The 16,452-nt window shown below is 42.5% G+C and overlaps 2 protein-coding genes across 5 annotated transcripts in view; both read right to left on the bottom strand.

The window, feature by feature from the left end:
* The window catches only part of TMEM131 (transmembrane protein 131), a 121,498-nt gene extending 120,056 nt beyond the window's left edge, over nt 1-1,442 (bottom strand). For all 4 annotated transcript variants that reach the window (XM_075265169.1, XM_075265170.1, XM_075265171.1 and 1 more), the window contains exon 1: nt 914-1,442. In XM_075265169.1, coding sequence (XP_075121270.1) covers nt 914-1,115 — 202 coding nt within the window. In that variant the 5' untranslated portion in view covers nt 1,116-1,442. The remainder of the gene's footprint in view (nt 1-913) is intronic.
* INPP4A (inositol polyphosphate-4-phosphatase type I A) overlaps nt 1-16,452 on the bottom strand; it is a 528,838-nt gene that overhangs the window by 23,784 nt on the left and 488,602 nt on the right. The window lies entirely within an intron of this gene.

The raw sequence follows: 16,452 nt of genomic DNA, 5'->3' as shown, positions 1-16,452 counted from the left end.
CTGCTAAGAGGGCGCCACGAGCACAGAGGGCCCCTCCTGCTAAGAGGGCGCCACAAGCACAGAGGGCCCCTCCTGCTAAGAGGGCGCCACAAGCACAGAGGGCCCCTCCTGCTAAGAGGGCGCCACAAGCACAGAGGGTGCCACAAGCACAGAGGGCCCCTCCTGCTAAGAGGGTGCCACAAGCACAGAGGGCCCCTCCTGCTAAGAGGGCGCCACGAGCACAGAGGGCCCCTCCTGCTAAGAGGGCGCCACGAGCACAGAGGGCCCCTCCTGCTAAGAGGGCGCCACGAGCACAGAGGGCCCCTCCTGCTAAGAGGGCGCCACAAGCACAGAGGGCCCCTCCTGCTAAGAGGGCGCCACAAGCACAGAGGGCCCCTCCTGCTAAGAGGGCGCCACAAGCACAGAGGGCGCTACAAGCACAGAGGGCGCCACAAGCACAGAGGGTGCCACAAGCACAGAGGGCCCCTCCTGCTAAGAGGGCGCCACAAGCACAGAGGGCCCCTCCTGCTAAGAGGGCGCCACGAGCACAGAGGGCCCCTCCTGCTAAGAGGGCGCCACAAGCACAGAGGGCGCTACAAGCACAGAGGGTCCCTCCTGCTAAGAGGGCGCTACAAGCACAGAGGGTCCCTCCTGCTAAGAGGGCGCTACAAGCACAGAGGGTCCCTCCTGCTAAGAAGGCGCCACAAGCACAGAGGGTCCCTCCTGCTAAGAAGGCGCCACAAGTACAGAAGGGGCTCCCTTGCTAAGAAGGCGCCACAAGTACAGAAGGGGCTCCCTTGCTAAGAAGGCGCCACAAGTACAGAAGGGGCTCCCTTGCTAAGAAGGTGCCACAAGCATGGGGGTCCCTGAAGGTATGCCAGAAGGGGCACAGTAGGAGGGCAGAGAGGGGGCACCATGTCAGCAGGGCTCTCACCTTCTGTGTGGCTGCGGGCTGTGTGCAGGGTTAACAAGGTGAGCAGGAGGCTGTAGATGCCGGTACATGGAGTACGGCTGTTCCTGTCATCCCGCACGGATCTGCTGGTACTGGTGCGGTTGTCGCCATGATCTCCCCGTGTGTGTCCGCAGCAGCAGCAGTGTTCCTGGGTTAGAAGGCTGAGGGCCGGGATCCGGGCCATGCTGGCTGTGTGTACGAGCTTCTCCTAGGAAAACAGCATGTGAATACAATCCGCCCTCTTCTTCGTCCTGCCCCTGTGTCCCAGGGTGGAAATGTTCCAGTAGCAGTCTCCTGTCAGCGGCGTCAAGCAGTCCGGTGCCTGTGTAAGCTGTCCTGTCAGGGTCTCTCTCAGTCCCAGGTGCAGTCTCTACAACTCTCAGCACCTACTCTCCACTCTCACCTCAGCACAACTCCACCAGAGCAGTAGAGAACTCGGGGCAAGAGCGTCACCCTCTGTTTTCATTTCCTTACTCTAGTTAGCCAGCCTGCTTGCTGCCTGCAAACATCCGCTTCCTGTGACCTGTAACGCCGCCTCTCAAAGTAGCACAGTGTCTACAGCGCCCCCTAGCGTGCAGCGGCGTACCTTCCTGCTGCTCAGAATACGTACGCTCACATCAATGTGTACACATCACCATGGCACATGTACTGGACATGTACTTGTGTATCCCTCAGGTGACATATCACTTGTCACGTGTCATCACTGAGGAGAATGATGTCTGCTACAGGCATTAGGAGGAGAGCAGGTGTACATCTAATAGTATTAGTATGGGTGCATAGGTAGTACTCATAACCAGGCCCTAGACCCTGAGGGGGCCCCAAATCTCTATGACTATCCTAAATGGTACATGGTAAGTAGGGGCCCCATTAGAGATTTTTCACTTGGGCCCAGGAGCTTCAAGTTACACCTCTGTCTTTAGGAAAGCCAGACAGATTTGCATATTCTTCCCATGTTCCTTTGCAGTGGAGCAACTATGGCTATAAGTCTCCACACACCTGAGAAGGATAGACGTTATCCCCTTAATCTGGTCTCTCAGCCCCTCACTTAAACCAAATCAATTCTCTCTATGCTGCGCTGATGAAGTCCAAAGAGACAGAAACAGTGCCGTCCGTAGCTGAGAAACTGATTTGGTTATAACCTCGCATCATGCAGCAAAGGCTTCTGGGAAGTCGGGCATGTTGTTCAGGGTTGCTTGCTATAGAGGGCAGCAAACAGAGGCACTGTCTCCCTGTTTACATCTTGGGAGACAGATTTGCATATTCTTCCCATGTTGCTTTAGTTTAGTGTTGTTGGAATGGTGTTCCATTGGGACATCTCTTGTCTGATAACAGGCTCACCTTACAAGACGTCGCATCTCCTATCCTGTTCTATCCCCATTGTTCATCCTCCAGGCAGAGGTCCAGTTATGAGTGCTGTATCTATTACAGTCCCTGACAAAAGTTCTGTTGCTTATCCATGTTTTGGAATCAAAAGCTTATAAACTGACTTTAAATTCATCTATTGGTTTGAGAAATGACTCATATGAAAGCTGCAATCCTCCCAAATGTATTTTTTTGTTAAGAAAATAAATTGGCTTCAAAGGCGAAATATTGATTGTTTAATGAACACAGAAAGGTCAGATTTTGACTAGACAAAAGTTTTGTCGCCTTGTCATATAATGCCCCCAATCCTAGTGTACAGCCTCGCCGGCGCTCACTAATTGATTGGTTAATTAGTGGGGGTGTATAAGAAGAACTCCAGCACCCCAGACCGTCACTTGAACTGTAAAGTCAGGTTATAAGCTTTTGATTCCACAACATGGAGAAGCGACAGGGACTGTATATGGAAAATATATATTGGCAGGATTGCGGAGAGCTTTTCAGCATGAATTATCTAGTGTCCTCCTTTTATTTTTTTTTGCACTGTTCCTCTAATTCACAGTCTCCTCTTCATTTCTATAACATCGCTAGTTGTAGAATATAATAAGGGCAAATAAATCATAGCCCAGGACCAGAGGCTGCAACTTTGTCCAATGGCAAGTAATTGTCCATTTGCCCCATTATCATCGAACCTTAGGCTGAGGCCACATGTTGTAGAAAAGCTGCTTTTTTTGAGCCAAAGCCAGGAGTGGCTTCAAAAGAAATGGGAACTATATAGAAAGTACTTATACTTCTTTATGCTAAATTCATTCCTGGATTTGGCTCAAAAAGTGTCAGCAAAATCAGCAACAAAAAAGCAGCTTTGCTGCAACGTTGGGCCTCAGCATTATATTCAAATGTATCAGCATTGGGATAATGTTGGCAGTCACCTGGGTCCACGGATGTCATTCAGGAGGCCTGAAGAGGATAAGGAGCTGCTTCATATGCCACGATGGAGCCCAGGAGGGATGAGTAAGACTTTGTTATATTTACACACCTCACTTGACCAACTGCTTATTATTCTCTGGGGTCTCAAAATGTATTTGGGTACTCTTCTATAGACTTGTACTGTAAAGGGGGACATTTCTCACCATCCAGTGATGATGCTGTGCTGTGACACCAGCCCTTCTCGCAGTGATAGTGGTAGCCAGGGCACATACCTGCAAAACTGACACCTAAATTAATCGCTGTCCTATGATTGGGCCTCATTAGATCACGCGGGGCCGTAATCCATAGAGGCAAGCGTTAAAGAGAGCAGGGAGTTGAGCAGAAGCCCAGGAGATGAATAATACTGTTTGATCACTTCTTCTGGGCCTCTGCTTGTAGGGATCCCAGAGTACAATAGCAGGTTCGATTCGGTCATGTTAAGTCCGAACAAAACTATTGAGTGAACCTCACAAGACATATCTACAATGAGATTAACACATGCTTATACAGTAAAAGGGGCATGGTTTAAACGGGGGGCATGACCTAAGTAATCGCCATTAATCCTGATTAATTGTGATCTTGATTATTGGTCATAATTGTCCACCCCTAGTTAATAGTGATATATATATATCACACACACAATACTGTGCGAAAGTCTTGGGTAAGTCAAATATGAGATATATCAATATTTCATGCGATCACCTTTTGCCTTCAAAATAGCATCAATTCTTGCGCGTCTTTGAAGCAACTTACACACGGACAAAATTGTTGGTACCCCTCGTTTAATGAAAGGAACCCACAATGGTCACATAAATAACTTGAATCTGTCAAAAGTAATAATGAATAAAAATTGTTGAAAAGCCACAAAGCTTCTGGGAGAATTTCCTATGGACAGATGAGACAAAAATCGAACTTTTTAGCAAGGCACATCAGCTCATGTAATCAGACGGAAAACTGAAGCATATCTTGAAAAGAACACTGTCCCTACTGTGAAACATGGAAGAGGCTCTGTTATGTTCTGGGGCTGCTGTGCTGCATCTGGGACACCGTGTCTTGAATCTGTGCAGGGGACAATGAAATCTCAAGACTGTCAAGGGATTCTAGAGAGAAATGTGCTGCCTAGTGTCAGAAAGCTTGGTCTCAGTCACAGGTCATAGGTCTTGTAACAGGATAATGACCCCAAGACACAGCTAAAAACACCCAAGAATGGCTAAGAGGAAAACATTGGACTATTCTGAAGCGGCCTTCTATGAACCCTGATCTAAATCTTTTTCAGCACCTTACATCAGACCCCTGAGTATAATGATTGGAGGCACAGGGGAGGTGAGCGAACATAAAAAAAAGTGTTACTCACCTCTCCTGAGCTCCAGCGCTAATCTCCCTGCTGTCTTCGGGACTCTGTAGTGACGTCAGAGACTTCATGTGGGTCAGGCCGGCATTGTGACGCATAATGACACTAGCGTAACCAACGTCTGTAACGTAATTGAAGAGGACTGAAAACAGCAGGGAGTTGCAATGTAGCACAGAGAGGTAAATACCACTGTTTTTTATGTTGTTCATCTCCCCTTGCCCTCCAATCATTCTACTCGGAGGTCTGCAAAGACCCTAGAGTATAATAATAGTTCATGGGTAGCGTACTGAAAACATTTTTCAGTGTTTAAAATGGACACCGTTGACACCACTATGAGACATAATACTGTGTGGAAGGGCCAGTGTGGGACATTATACTGTATGGGAGCTGCTATGGAACACTATACTGCGCAGGGGCCACTATGAGGCATAATACTGTGTACAGGGGCACTGTGGGACATAATACTGTGTAGAGGGGCCACTATGAAACATTATACTGTGTGTAAATGGGGCGTTATGCTGTGTAGAGGCCAGGAAAGGGGTGCTTTGCTGTGGGGGGGAGCCCAAGTCAAAAGTTTGTTATGGGGCCCAGTCTTTGCTAGTTACACTACTGTCTTTATCTATGTGTATCCAGAAATAGTTGCTTAGTATATCTTATAATTTGTAGGATACTGTCTTGGAAGTTCTTGAAGTTGTAATGAATATGTGGACAACTTGGTTCATTTTGTAATCTTATAGTTCAGAATTGATAGCTACTTATTTGCTTTAACATAACTTTTTGCATGCCTATGACTCAGTTGACACAGCAAGCTAACCTGTCACCAAAGTGTAATTCTGGAACAATGTATAGCAACCGTGATGCACTTCCTGATGTCATCCCAACAATACATAATTACAGCTGCTCCCTGCCTGTTTTTGCCTTTGCAACAATGTTTCACTACTGTCGTCAAGGATATGTACATCATTCTAAGATGTATCTGTCTACTGGGACCTCGCTGTAATGTACTATAATTAGAAGATAACCTATAAATAGCTAAAAATGACTTGCCTGCCATTTTCGCTAGATTTCCTACCAGAAAAATTAGGCAATCATCACATAGTTCTTCATTTTTCTTTTATTTTTGTTTTTATTATTTAACCCCTTCCCATTGGTGGCATTTTTCAATTTTTGATTTTTGTTTTTGACTCCCTGCCATCCAAACCCCATAACTTATTTAGTTTTCTATTCACAGAACCATAATAGGGCTTAATGTTTGCAGTATTTTTCGGACTATAAGACGCACCGGACCATACGACGCACTAAGGTTTTAGAAGAGGAAAATATGGAAAAAAGATTTTGAAGCAAAAAAAATTTGTAAAAATTTGTAAAATATTTAATAACATAATAATATAATTTCCTCCTTCCCCCCCACCGGTGTCCGCTTACCTGCACAGCTGCAGCTCCCGATTCTTCTTGGTCCAGTCCTCTGTCCTTCACATGTCTTCAGAGCGCTCTGCGCCCCCCCCCCCCACCTCCCTAGACTAGTATTGTAGAGATGCAGGGAGTAGGCGGGGCTTGGTGCGGCTGGAGAGTGTGAACGGGGAGACGTGAGTACATCACTCATGTCTCCCCTCCCAGTACCCGCCCACACTCTCCTAAGCCCCGCCTTCTCTATAATACTAGTCTAGAGGGGCGGGGCGCAGGGCGCTCTGAAGCCACATGAAGGACAGACGACCGTACCAGCAGAGGGCAGCCGCAGCACTTCTGAGCAGGTAAGTTGAGCGAAGTTCACGAGTCGATAGATATTACTGTACACTGACTTGTCTAGTACACAGACAAGTCAATGTACAGTAGTATCTATCTACTCATGACCTTGCCTCATCGTCCTCACAGATGTCAGGAAGGGGCATGACAAACAAGTACAGGTGCCGCAGGCTTTCTTCTAACTTGCCTGCGCCACCTGTACCCTCTATCTGTAGCCATTCTCTGCTTCGCACAGACGGGATAGGGACGGGACACAGACGCATTGTATTTCCACCGCTGCATTCGGACTATAAGACGCACCCCCATTTTCCTCCCATATTTGGAGGAAAAAAAGTGTGTCTTATTGTCCGAAAAATACGGTAGTTCTTCACAATGGTACCATTTATTATTCTGTACAATGTACTAGCAAGCTGGAAAAAAAAATTCAGAATTGAGTGGAATGGGAGAAAAAGTGCATTTGTGTGTGTGTTTCTTGCAGGCTTCATTTTTAGGGCGTGCAATCTGTAGCCAAAATCAAATGTCACCTATATTCTGTTTATGTGTGATTCCTGGGATACCAAATGTATATAGTTTTATTTAGATTATAACTCTTCTCCAAAGCTTTGCAAAATAAAAATCTCTTAAAGAAGAAGTGCGGTTGTATATACTGTGCATAGTTGGCTTTCCCAGTATAAGACCCACTGCTGGAGATATCGGTGCCTTTAGTTTCAGCACCAATATCTCCCACTTTTAAAAGGGTGTTCCTTACAGTTAAGCGTCAACTTAAGCTTGGCGGTAAGAAACGCCCCACCAGACAATACACTGCTACGTTAGAGTACAGTCAGAATAAAGCGGGGCTATGGGGTTAATTGTTGGCTGCCTATTTTATACATAATGACAGAATCAGCTGTACTGTACTGTGCAATGTTGTAGGAAAAATATCAGGGTATAAAGAACACACCAATAATTACACAGTACTGTATATGACCTCCTTTTTCTGGCTAATCATACGGTATAGAACCTCTTTTTTTAGCCCTCCCTACGGTATTTTATTTTGCCTCCCACAGTATGTGACGCCACTTTTTATGCCACACACACAGTATACAATCCCCCTTTCTTATGCCACCACCACAGTATATAACCCTTTCTTATGGTCCCCTCCACAATTTATGCCCCCTTTTTATGATCCCCACACAGTACAAGACCCCCTTTTTTTTTTACTCTCCAGACACAGCATATGATCCCTCTATTTATGGATCCTACACAATTTCTGAACCCTTTTATACCACACACAGTAAATTACTCTTTTTTTTTTTTCTTTTTTTTTTTTTAAAGCCCAGCCACTGTATATGACCCTGGTTTTACCCCCACCCACACACAGAGTAGTGGCCGATAATTTTTACCGCATCCAGAGTGTGTTGTACGTGGCGTCCCTGCATTATTCAGTGCTGTGACATAAGCGTAGAGGCAGTGGAGGGCGACAGGACAGGAGCATGGACAGGTGAGTAAACAATATCGGCAGCTGCTTATTGCAATAATGCAATAAGTAGTTGCTGATATGTCACCCAAAATGTTTTTGTGTGTCACCTTTGACTCACATGTTATAGGTTTGACATCACTGCATTAGTATAAAGTTAATAATAGTTGATTAACAGGATTTTTCAGTTTTATTGATGGCCTATTCCTTGAATACGCCATAAATATCTTATCAATGGGGGGGCTAAAAGTGGCCCCAACATGGATAAGATGTTTGGCGCTGCATCCAATCCACATACTTTACAGCATACAGAGCTGGAAGCAGATGGCTTCATACTCAGTATAGTGGCTGCATTACTGCATCTCAGCACCTACTGAAATCAATGCATCTCTGTATACGGTATAGTATGTGGACCAGATGTACCTCTGAACAGCTGATCCCTGTGGGGATCCACAGGGCCACCCTCAATAAAATATTTATGGTCTGCACTAAGGATAAGCCATAAAAGAATATGTCAGGCAAACCCTTTAAGCCTAAACATTAACTACTATTATTCCTGGCACAACATCTTAATGTGCAAAGTGATGTGACGTGACTATGAGGTTATCTTAGAGAAATGTTGGAAAACTTTTTCAGTTTCACTAGATATTCTTTTGGTATCATATTTGAAACCTAAATTTTTTTTAACTTTCATGCAATGATGATATGGCTGTAGTATATACAGAATTACATAAAATAGTTGGATTATCTACATTAGTTACATTTACTTAATTTTATTTCTTCCTAAGATCACATAGCTATAGTGTATAGCAATAGAAAGGCTGAGTAGAGCGTCAAACCTTTACCTGGATCCATCAATGTTGGGCACAAAAGACCTGGCTGTACCCGAGGTCCAAGACTATGTATTTAGATGTTTTCATGAGAACATTAGCATTCAAGGGTGCATGAGATCTGCATTTTCCTACTGTATGGTAGATGTTGTGTGAGAATGTAGCTGCATAAAGCAAAGCAATGTATTTATAATGGTTATGAGTATGATGTATTTTTTTTTCCTAAGACTACGATGAAGTGAAATGTAAATAGTTCCAGAACTATGAGCTAGTGGGGATATTTGGTGCCAATAGATAAGAGGTATAAGGGCCCTCCACCCTGATAAAGTCCCATGGGCATTTCAAACTTTACTCACTCTAGAACAAACTCATTTTGCATTGTCATGAAAGCTTGCAGATCAACTTATCTGACTCAGCTAGATGTTTTCTTTTAACCATACGGAGTAGTTGTTTTTTTCTCCTGATTCTAAAGTCTACATCAAGAACCTTTATGAGATCCACAGGGTGGGGTGAGTGCTCTGAGCAATAACTTGTCCACCACTGTGCTTCTTTTATAATAGAATTAGACATGACTGTACTAATTTTGTTTCCCATCTGTCAGTGCTCTCCAATTCTTTTTTATTGAATTTGAGAATTCCCAAATAAAAATGACTTGTGTATAGCAGAAAAAAAAAAAAATGTCTATTGCTCTGTACACAAATATGACAAAATTTCTAATGGAGGCTCTGAATGTAAGCCTGTGATGTAGTACTATGATATTCAGAAATGCAGAGTCTTTGACATCCATCATCTGTTGGTTAAAGGGGCTCTATCACCAGATTTACGGGTTATGAGCTAAAGATATGCCTGTATAGCCTTTAAAAGGTTATTCAGGTGCTGCTATTAGTTTGTAAAAAGTCTCCCCTGTTTTTGTTAATTACCTTGGTAATCGATATGTAAATGAGAATGATCATGCATGGTGGGCGTTTTGTGCACCCTTTAGCATCATAGCTTCTGGACGCCCACCACTGCCTCCAATCCCTCCTCCTCCTGCTTATTCACAGCGGTTTCTATTGAAAGCACGCGTGTGCGCAGTAGCGCTCCCTCCGGCACACTGCTGCGCACACTCCAGCGGCACATATCCATGAGAAAAATTGCGAGCTGGAGCATGTGCAGTAGAGCGCCGGAGAGAGAGCTACTGCGCACGCGCGTGCTTTCAATAGCTTTCAATAGAAAGCGCCGTGAATAAGCAGGAGGAGGAGGGCTTGGAGGAAGCAGTGGGCGTCCGGAAGCTATGACGCTAAGGGGTGCACGGAACGCCCACCATGCATGATCAAGCTCATTTACATATTGATAACCAAGGTAATTAACAAAAACGTGAGTGTCTTTTTACAAACTAATAGCAGCACCTGAATAGCCTTTTTAAAGGCTATTCAGGCATATCTTTAGCTCATAACCCGTAAATCTGGTGATAGAGCCCCTTTATGTCTGCCCTCCAGTTGCTGATTGACAGCATGCTCTCTGAACAGTAACAGAGAGAAAAATGTCAGTCAGCAGCTGGAGAAAACAAGTACTCTTCACCCTGCAACTAATAAAGTGTAAATGTAATGATAGTATCTCTGAAGAAAATATCAGAAATTGCAGGGACTAGCTGACAACAGAGACCAGTAGAACAAGCTGTTTAAGACTAAGGCCCCACGGGCCGTATCCACTGCACTAAAGCGCTGCGGGAAGAACCGCTGCGTGAACGCATTGCAAATCGCGGCGTTTACGCCCCGTGGGGCCCCGGCCTAAATCTCACAGAGCACTGAAAGATCCCGGGCACTCAAACATCTTTAGCAGCACCAGTCACAAAGCCAGATGGAAAATGCTGCTATTTTTCCGGCAGCGTTTCCGACGCAGACAAATCGCGGCATTTACGTCCCGTGGGGCCCCAGCCTAAATCTCACAGAGCACTGAAAGATCCTGGACACTCAAACATCTTTAGCAGCACCAGTCGCAAAGCCAGATGGACCTAAAGAGGAACGTTCATATTCTCTGGCACCGGTTGTATTATATACCACTAGAAAGCTGACTGCGTCAACATGTGCCCCGGTGCCAGATATATCAGTGTTGTTAGTTTCAGCATTAATAGCTCTCTACTCTCAGAATGACGGATCTCACTGCCCGCCATGACTATATTCTTCAATCGCCTTGTACTTTTGTGGGACATTTCATACCACCCACCGATGAGACTGAGCAGTAAGACCCGCCCTTCTGATAGTGAAGGGAAATCAGCACCGATACACGCGCGTTTACTCCGTGTGAAGGCTCCCTTAGGTTGGGGCCCCACTGGACGGAAATTAAAATTATGGCATTTTGCAGTAATGGCAAAGTGGATGGGATTCTAGCAAATCCCTTGCCCACTTTGCGGTAAAAACCATGGTGCGGACATGCCAGGATTTCCAAAACCGGTGAAGTTTTGAAAATCGCAGCATGTCAATTATACCTATGGAAACACTGGTGGTTTCCCAAAAGGTATAATAGTAAGAGAAAATCCATGGAGGAAAACGCTGCAACTTTTCTGTCTAAAGCGATGCGGGAAGAACCATTGACGTCCCGTGGAGCCTTAGCCTCACTTTGTTAAATTTAAACAGAAAAGGGTTTTGTTTTTTTGTAAGTATGTTTTTTTTCTTATTTTCAATGGATTTAAGGGAGCTGCTTTTGTATAGTGGTTACTACTTTATTTGGAAGCACTGTAAATGAAATACCAAAGTAATAAAAATAATTCTATAAATCTATTTATTGCTCTCCTAGGTTTGCAAGGAGTAGTATCATATGGCTTGACAACAGAATGAATGAATCACAAATAGAGTAATTGTTTACTGATATTTAATAAAGACCATGCAGCCCTTGTCAGTACAGTCTGAATTGCAAACTGTAAGAGTCACTGCCTTTTGAATAGCCAAATAGTCAACATATTACAATCATCTTTTACTATACTATTGACACATCTAAAATGCTTAGATACTCTAGATTCTCTTAGGGTATGTTCACACAACAGAATTTGTACAAGCTGAAAAATTTGGGAATTTCAGGCTGATTTTTTCTGCTTAACCAGATTCAGCAGCAGAATCTGCCACAGAATTTGGAAATACCACACCAGCCAGGCAGAATTTGTCTACCTCCCATTCACTTCAAAAGGTATTTATCAGATGAAATACGCCTTAAGATCAAGGTTGACACTTAATTTTGTGATAGCTGAAAAAAAAAATTGAGGTAAAAAATCATCTTCCTTCCATTAATGCAGAGGAAGCAGATTTCAGTCGATTTTGAGGCAGAATTTTCTTTATTTTAACCTCTTACCAACGTATTATTACTTTAAAGACGGCATCTGCTCTGCAGCAGAGTCTCGCCATAACCACCAAGTCTCCATTGTACATTACAGAGTTCACTCTGATAACGAGCATTGTACTTAAAGAGGACCTTCAGGGCACATGAGGTGTATTACACCGCTAGATAGCCAATCGGCTTTCCCGTTCTGTGCACCTACTGAAGAGCTATCAGTACCGTTACCGTAGAAGGAAGAGAACCATAAATGAAGATCTAAAAATCTCTGTCCATATATAGTCTCTCCCCCTGACAAAGCCACTTATGTGGTGAAACGCGCGTCGGGGCGTGTACCAGTGTATGACATACATGCAAGGTAAAGTCATTTACTCAAAATGCTTATATTTCTTTTTGTCTGCAATATTACATGAAGATCTTGTTATCTTCAACAATTGTTAGATTCTCTAGGTTTCTCCATGTATAAATCTAAAAACAGCAAATGTATACTCCTTTTTCAATTCATGGAGCAACTATAAATCAATTCCTCTATATTGCATAGACTCAGTATATAGCATAGACTTTTCATTAAAGCCTAAGTGTATGTATTTCATTACACTCATGTGTGGTTGCACCACTTATCTCTGAATCTTTGCTCATTATTTATTAATATATTTTTCAATAAATTTATACATTTTAGAATATTGCTGTCTTCTGTGTGGTAGTTGGCCTTTTCTAGGCTAATTTTGGTTGTATTGATAGTACTACCCCAAATTTGCCCTATTTTTGTGTTTAGGATGTCAATTATACAGTTTCCCAGTAGATATGATTGAAACAGAAAGTCAGAAGAGGAAACCTCTGCGAACTTTTTGTCTAAAGCAGTGCGGGAAGAACCATGATGCATTGCTGCCGCGGCTACACAGATGAGCAGCGCGCAGAGCAGCCCTTGGAGAAGAACGCGCACCTGCTGAATAAGTAAAGAAGGAGGAGCCGTCTCAAAGGAAGAAACATGGATGGTAAGTATAATGGGATGGATGGGGGGAGTAGTAGTGACGATCTGTTTGTGGATATGGGGAAACAGATCATCACTGGATAATCAGAAAATGTTCCTGGGGCGGTCACATGACTGCCCCAGGGATATGGGTAACTATACGTTTTAGATTAATTATGTTATTTACAAAATAGGAGGGTTTAGGTGTTTAGATTTGTGTAGGGATTTCCAGTTATCCCCGACAATGATCCCCTTTAATGATCAGAGCACAACTTTATATTTCAGAATGCAATATTATAAAGAGGATTTTCATTTTTGTTAGTTAGCATATGCATTTTTTTTACATTTTTTTGTCAGGCTATAAAGGCCTTCTTTTTCTAAGGTAGTTGATCAATCAATAGCATTTGCCACTAACATGAACCCAAGCATCTTTGGTTGGCTTGGCATTGCCAACTATGTACTATGTCACAATGTACACAAGATCAAAGCACCCATTTTATTAACATGCATGCTCTCTCCCAAGGTTTTTTTTAGACAAGGGAATCACATTTCTGTTTTTGTAATTAAATAGTGTATATAAGATTTATTTTTATTTCTCTTGTTTATATAGTGCCAACATATACTGCAGGGATTTACAAATGTTATCACTCAGTGTCTCACGCTCAATGTAATTTTCTTATCTGTATGTCTTGGAGTATAGCAGCAAACTGGAGTACCTGGGGCAGACCTATATAAAACAATTTCATGCAGATGTTGCCCTTTGTTCATATTGAATCCCAAGACCCCAGTGTGATTTTGAAGATTATGCTATTTACCCATGAATATAAAGAGTAAATGTCATTTCCATGTTTTATGTTTAAATTGGTAGTTCAGATAAATAAAAGAAACTTTGTAGCATTTTCCTGTGATAACATATATTACCATCTTCTGTTATCAGCTGTCTGTTAAACTACTTAAAGAGGTTGTCTGAGCAAAATTAATATTTTATAGGCCAGGGGAAGTGAAAAAAAATTATACTCACCTGTCCCCAGTGCTCCGGTAGAGACCCCGAGAACAATGGACTGTGTGGGAGGCATCGGAGCACCAAGGAAAGGTGAGTGTGATTTTTCTTTACTTGACGTCACCTCCACCAGCCTATTTAAAATATAACATTTTTGCCAGGACAACCCCTTTAACTAATTAAGGCTGTATTCACACTGAGTAACGCTGGCGTTTTTTGTGCTTATTTTTGCACATAGCGCCGCGTTAACGCCGTGCTATTTTGCGGTGGCGTTGCCCGGCGTTAACGCGGCGTTAAGTGCAAAAATAAGCACAAAAAACGCCAGCGTTACTCAGTGTGAATACAGCCTAATAGAGATGACCGAGTAGTGAAATATTCAATATTCGTTTCGAGTAGCCCCTCAATATTCGACTATTCGACCAAATATCGAATCCCATTATAGTCTATGGGGAAAAAATGCTCGTTTCAGGGGAAACCACAATTCGACTATGAAGAGTCACCAAGTCCACTATGACACCCCAGGAAATGATGCCAACACCTCTGGAATGCAACTGGGACAGCAGCAGAAGCATGCCAGGGGGCATCTAACACGCCCAAGTCCCAGTATTACCCCAATATCACAGCCTATCAACTAGACACTTTCCAAACTCAATAGAACCTCTATGAAAGTGGAAAAATACTTGGAAACCTTCTTTCCTCCGTAATAGTATGGACAGAAACACAAATTTAAAGCTAAAGAAACATTAGCAATCACCCCTTGTTAAATATCTTGTATTTGCCGGTGAGACTTGTGTCCACTGTTAAATATCCGGACCTGGCCTTGTCCACGATAGGAAGAAGTCAGCTTGTTATAAATCAGTGTAGAGGTTTATTAATATCTTGAAGGAAAACACAGGAACAGGGAAAATGTCCAAATAACACAAATATCAGTCAATTGTCAATAGCTTACATCTTCAGAGAAGTTAAATCATCTGGATATCTTGTAGTTACAGCTTGGTTCATGCTTGTCATCTGGTTGGTGGACTTGGGCTGGTTACGACGTCCATGGATGTCCATCTGCCTGGACCACCCACCCTGGTGTTCCCAAAGACAGACCTCCTGGTCTTCCCCTGGTCTTCCCAAAGACAGACCCAGACATGTGTATTTCTTACTCATTTATATTCATGAGAGTGGGTGTTACCTTCCATCTTGTAGCTATGTAAGGAGATTTCTAAAATGGTCTACTCTAACCGCACCCATGCACCCAAAATATAAGACTATGATGTCAGTAGAGTGTTAACCCCATGTCTGCTAGAGAATATTGTAAATATATAATATTTAACATTTCCCCCTTTTGAGAGTGAAATATCTGTTTGAACTCTCAAGATATACCATACAACAATATTCATACAATTAGATTATATCTTCTTTCTTCTTTGCTGAATACTGGAACTTAATTTTCATTAATTGTCCATATAACAATAATTTCATCAATTTGCAATAAATTTTGTCATAAATGTTATGGTATGTTATGGTAAACTGTGATCAAAGATGGAAACAATTTGATCCACTATCTAACCTACACCTGATGAAGGCTCTTCTTTCATCGTCTGGTCTTCTGGTCATCTCTTCTTCCGTCATAATAGAAGGCTTACCACAAATGTAGTTCTTGACTTAAAGTCCTTTAGATTTCCTCCGTGTTGTGCAGATATTATAACATTGTCCATTAAAGTTCATATTGTGAAGATATTGATATAACAGCAAAGTCCATATGTTATGTTTCACTTCACCAAGACATAGACTGTAGAAGGGTTTCCTTCTGTAATTACCTTGACCTCCTGTCACTGTACAATCATGTGACACTTCTGGAGCAATACTGCAAAAGCAAGGCAAGTGTGAATTCTGACATCATCCCTGCTGCTTGTCAGTAAGGTTCAGTCCTGGAATCTCAGTCTCTTGGATACACAATATCTGTGTTCGGGTTTTATCATTCATAACCCTTTTGCGTACAAACAACTTGAAGTCTTGAAATAGAAAGGATTCCACCAAACATTGATGAGGACGTCTTTATATCTGTCCAATCATCCGCTGATCAAAGGTTCCAAACTCCAGTAATAGTTTTTAAACACAGTCCTTGGCATAAGCTTAAGCATATAGCATCATACCTTCAGATTTTGTCTTTTCCCGCACATCTTCTTCTTGTAACTGTTAAAGTCTTTTTATTAACATTTGATATCAAACTTTATCATAATCTTGGACTTGATTGAAGATAAGTTTTCTTTCCCTAATAACTAAGCCAAATTAGGCAATTGACTAAACTATAATATCACAGTGTACCATACCACTCATTTATATATCATACTTCTCTTTATATTGTATCAATATTTATATTTGACTTATAAAATATTGATATTCAATACATTTATCAAACTATCTGATAATAGTACTTTGGATACAATAATCTATATAAACATCATATATCAACATATATATATCTTTATATCTATATGTATGAATATGTATGTGTACTTTACTTGTGATGACAAATTGCAACATGACTT

This window comes from Leptodactylus fuscus, chromosome 2, assembly GCF_031893055.1.
Source record: "Leptodactylus fuscus isolate aLepFus1 chromosome 2, aLepFus1.hap2, whole genome shotgun sequence".
NCBI classification, from domain to species: domain Eukaryota; kingdom Metazoa; phylum Chordata; class Amphibia; order Anura; family Leptodactylidae; genus Leptodactylus; species Leptodactylus fuscus.
This window is presented reverse-complemented; position numbering and strand designations above follow the sequence as displayed.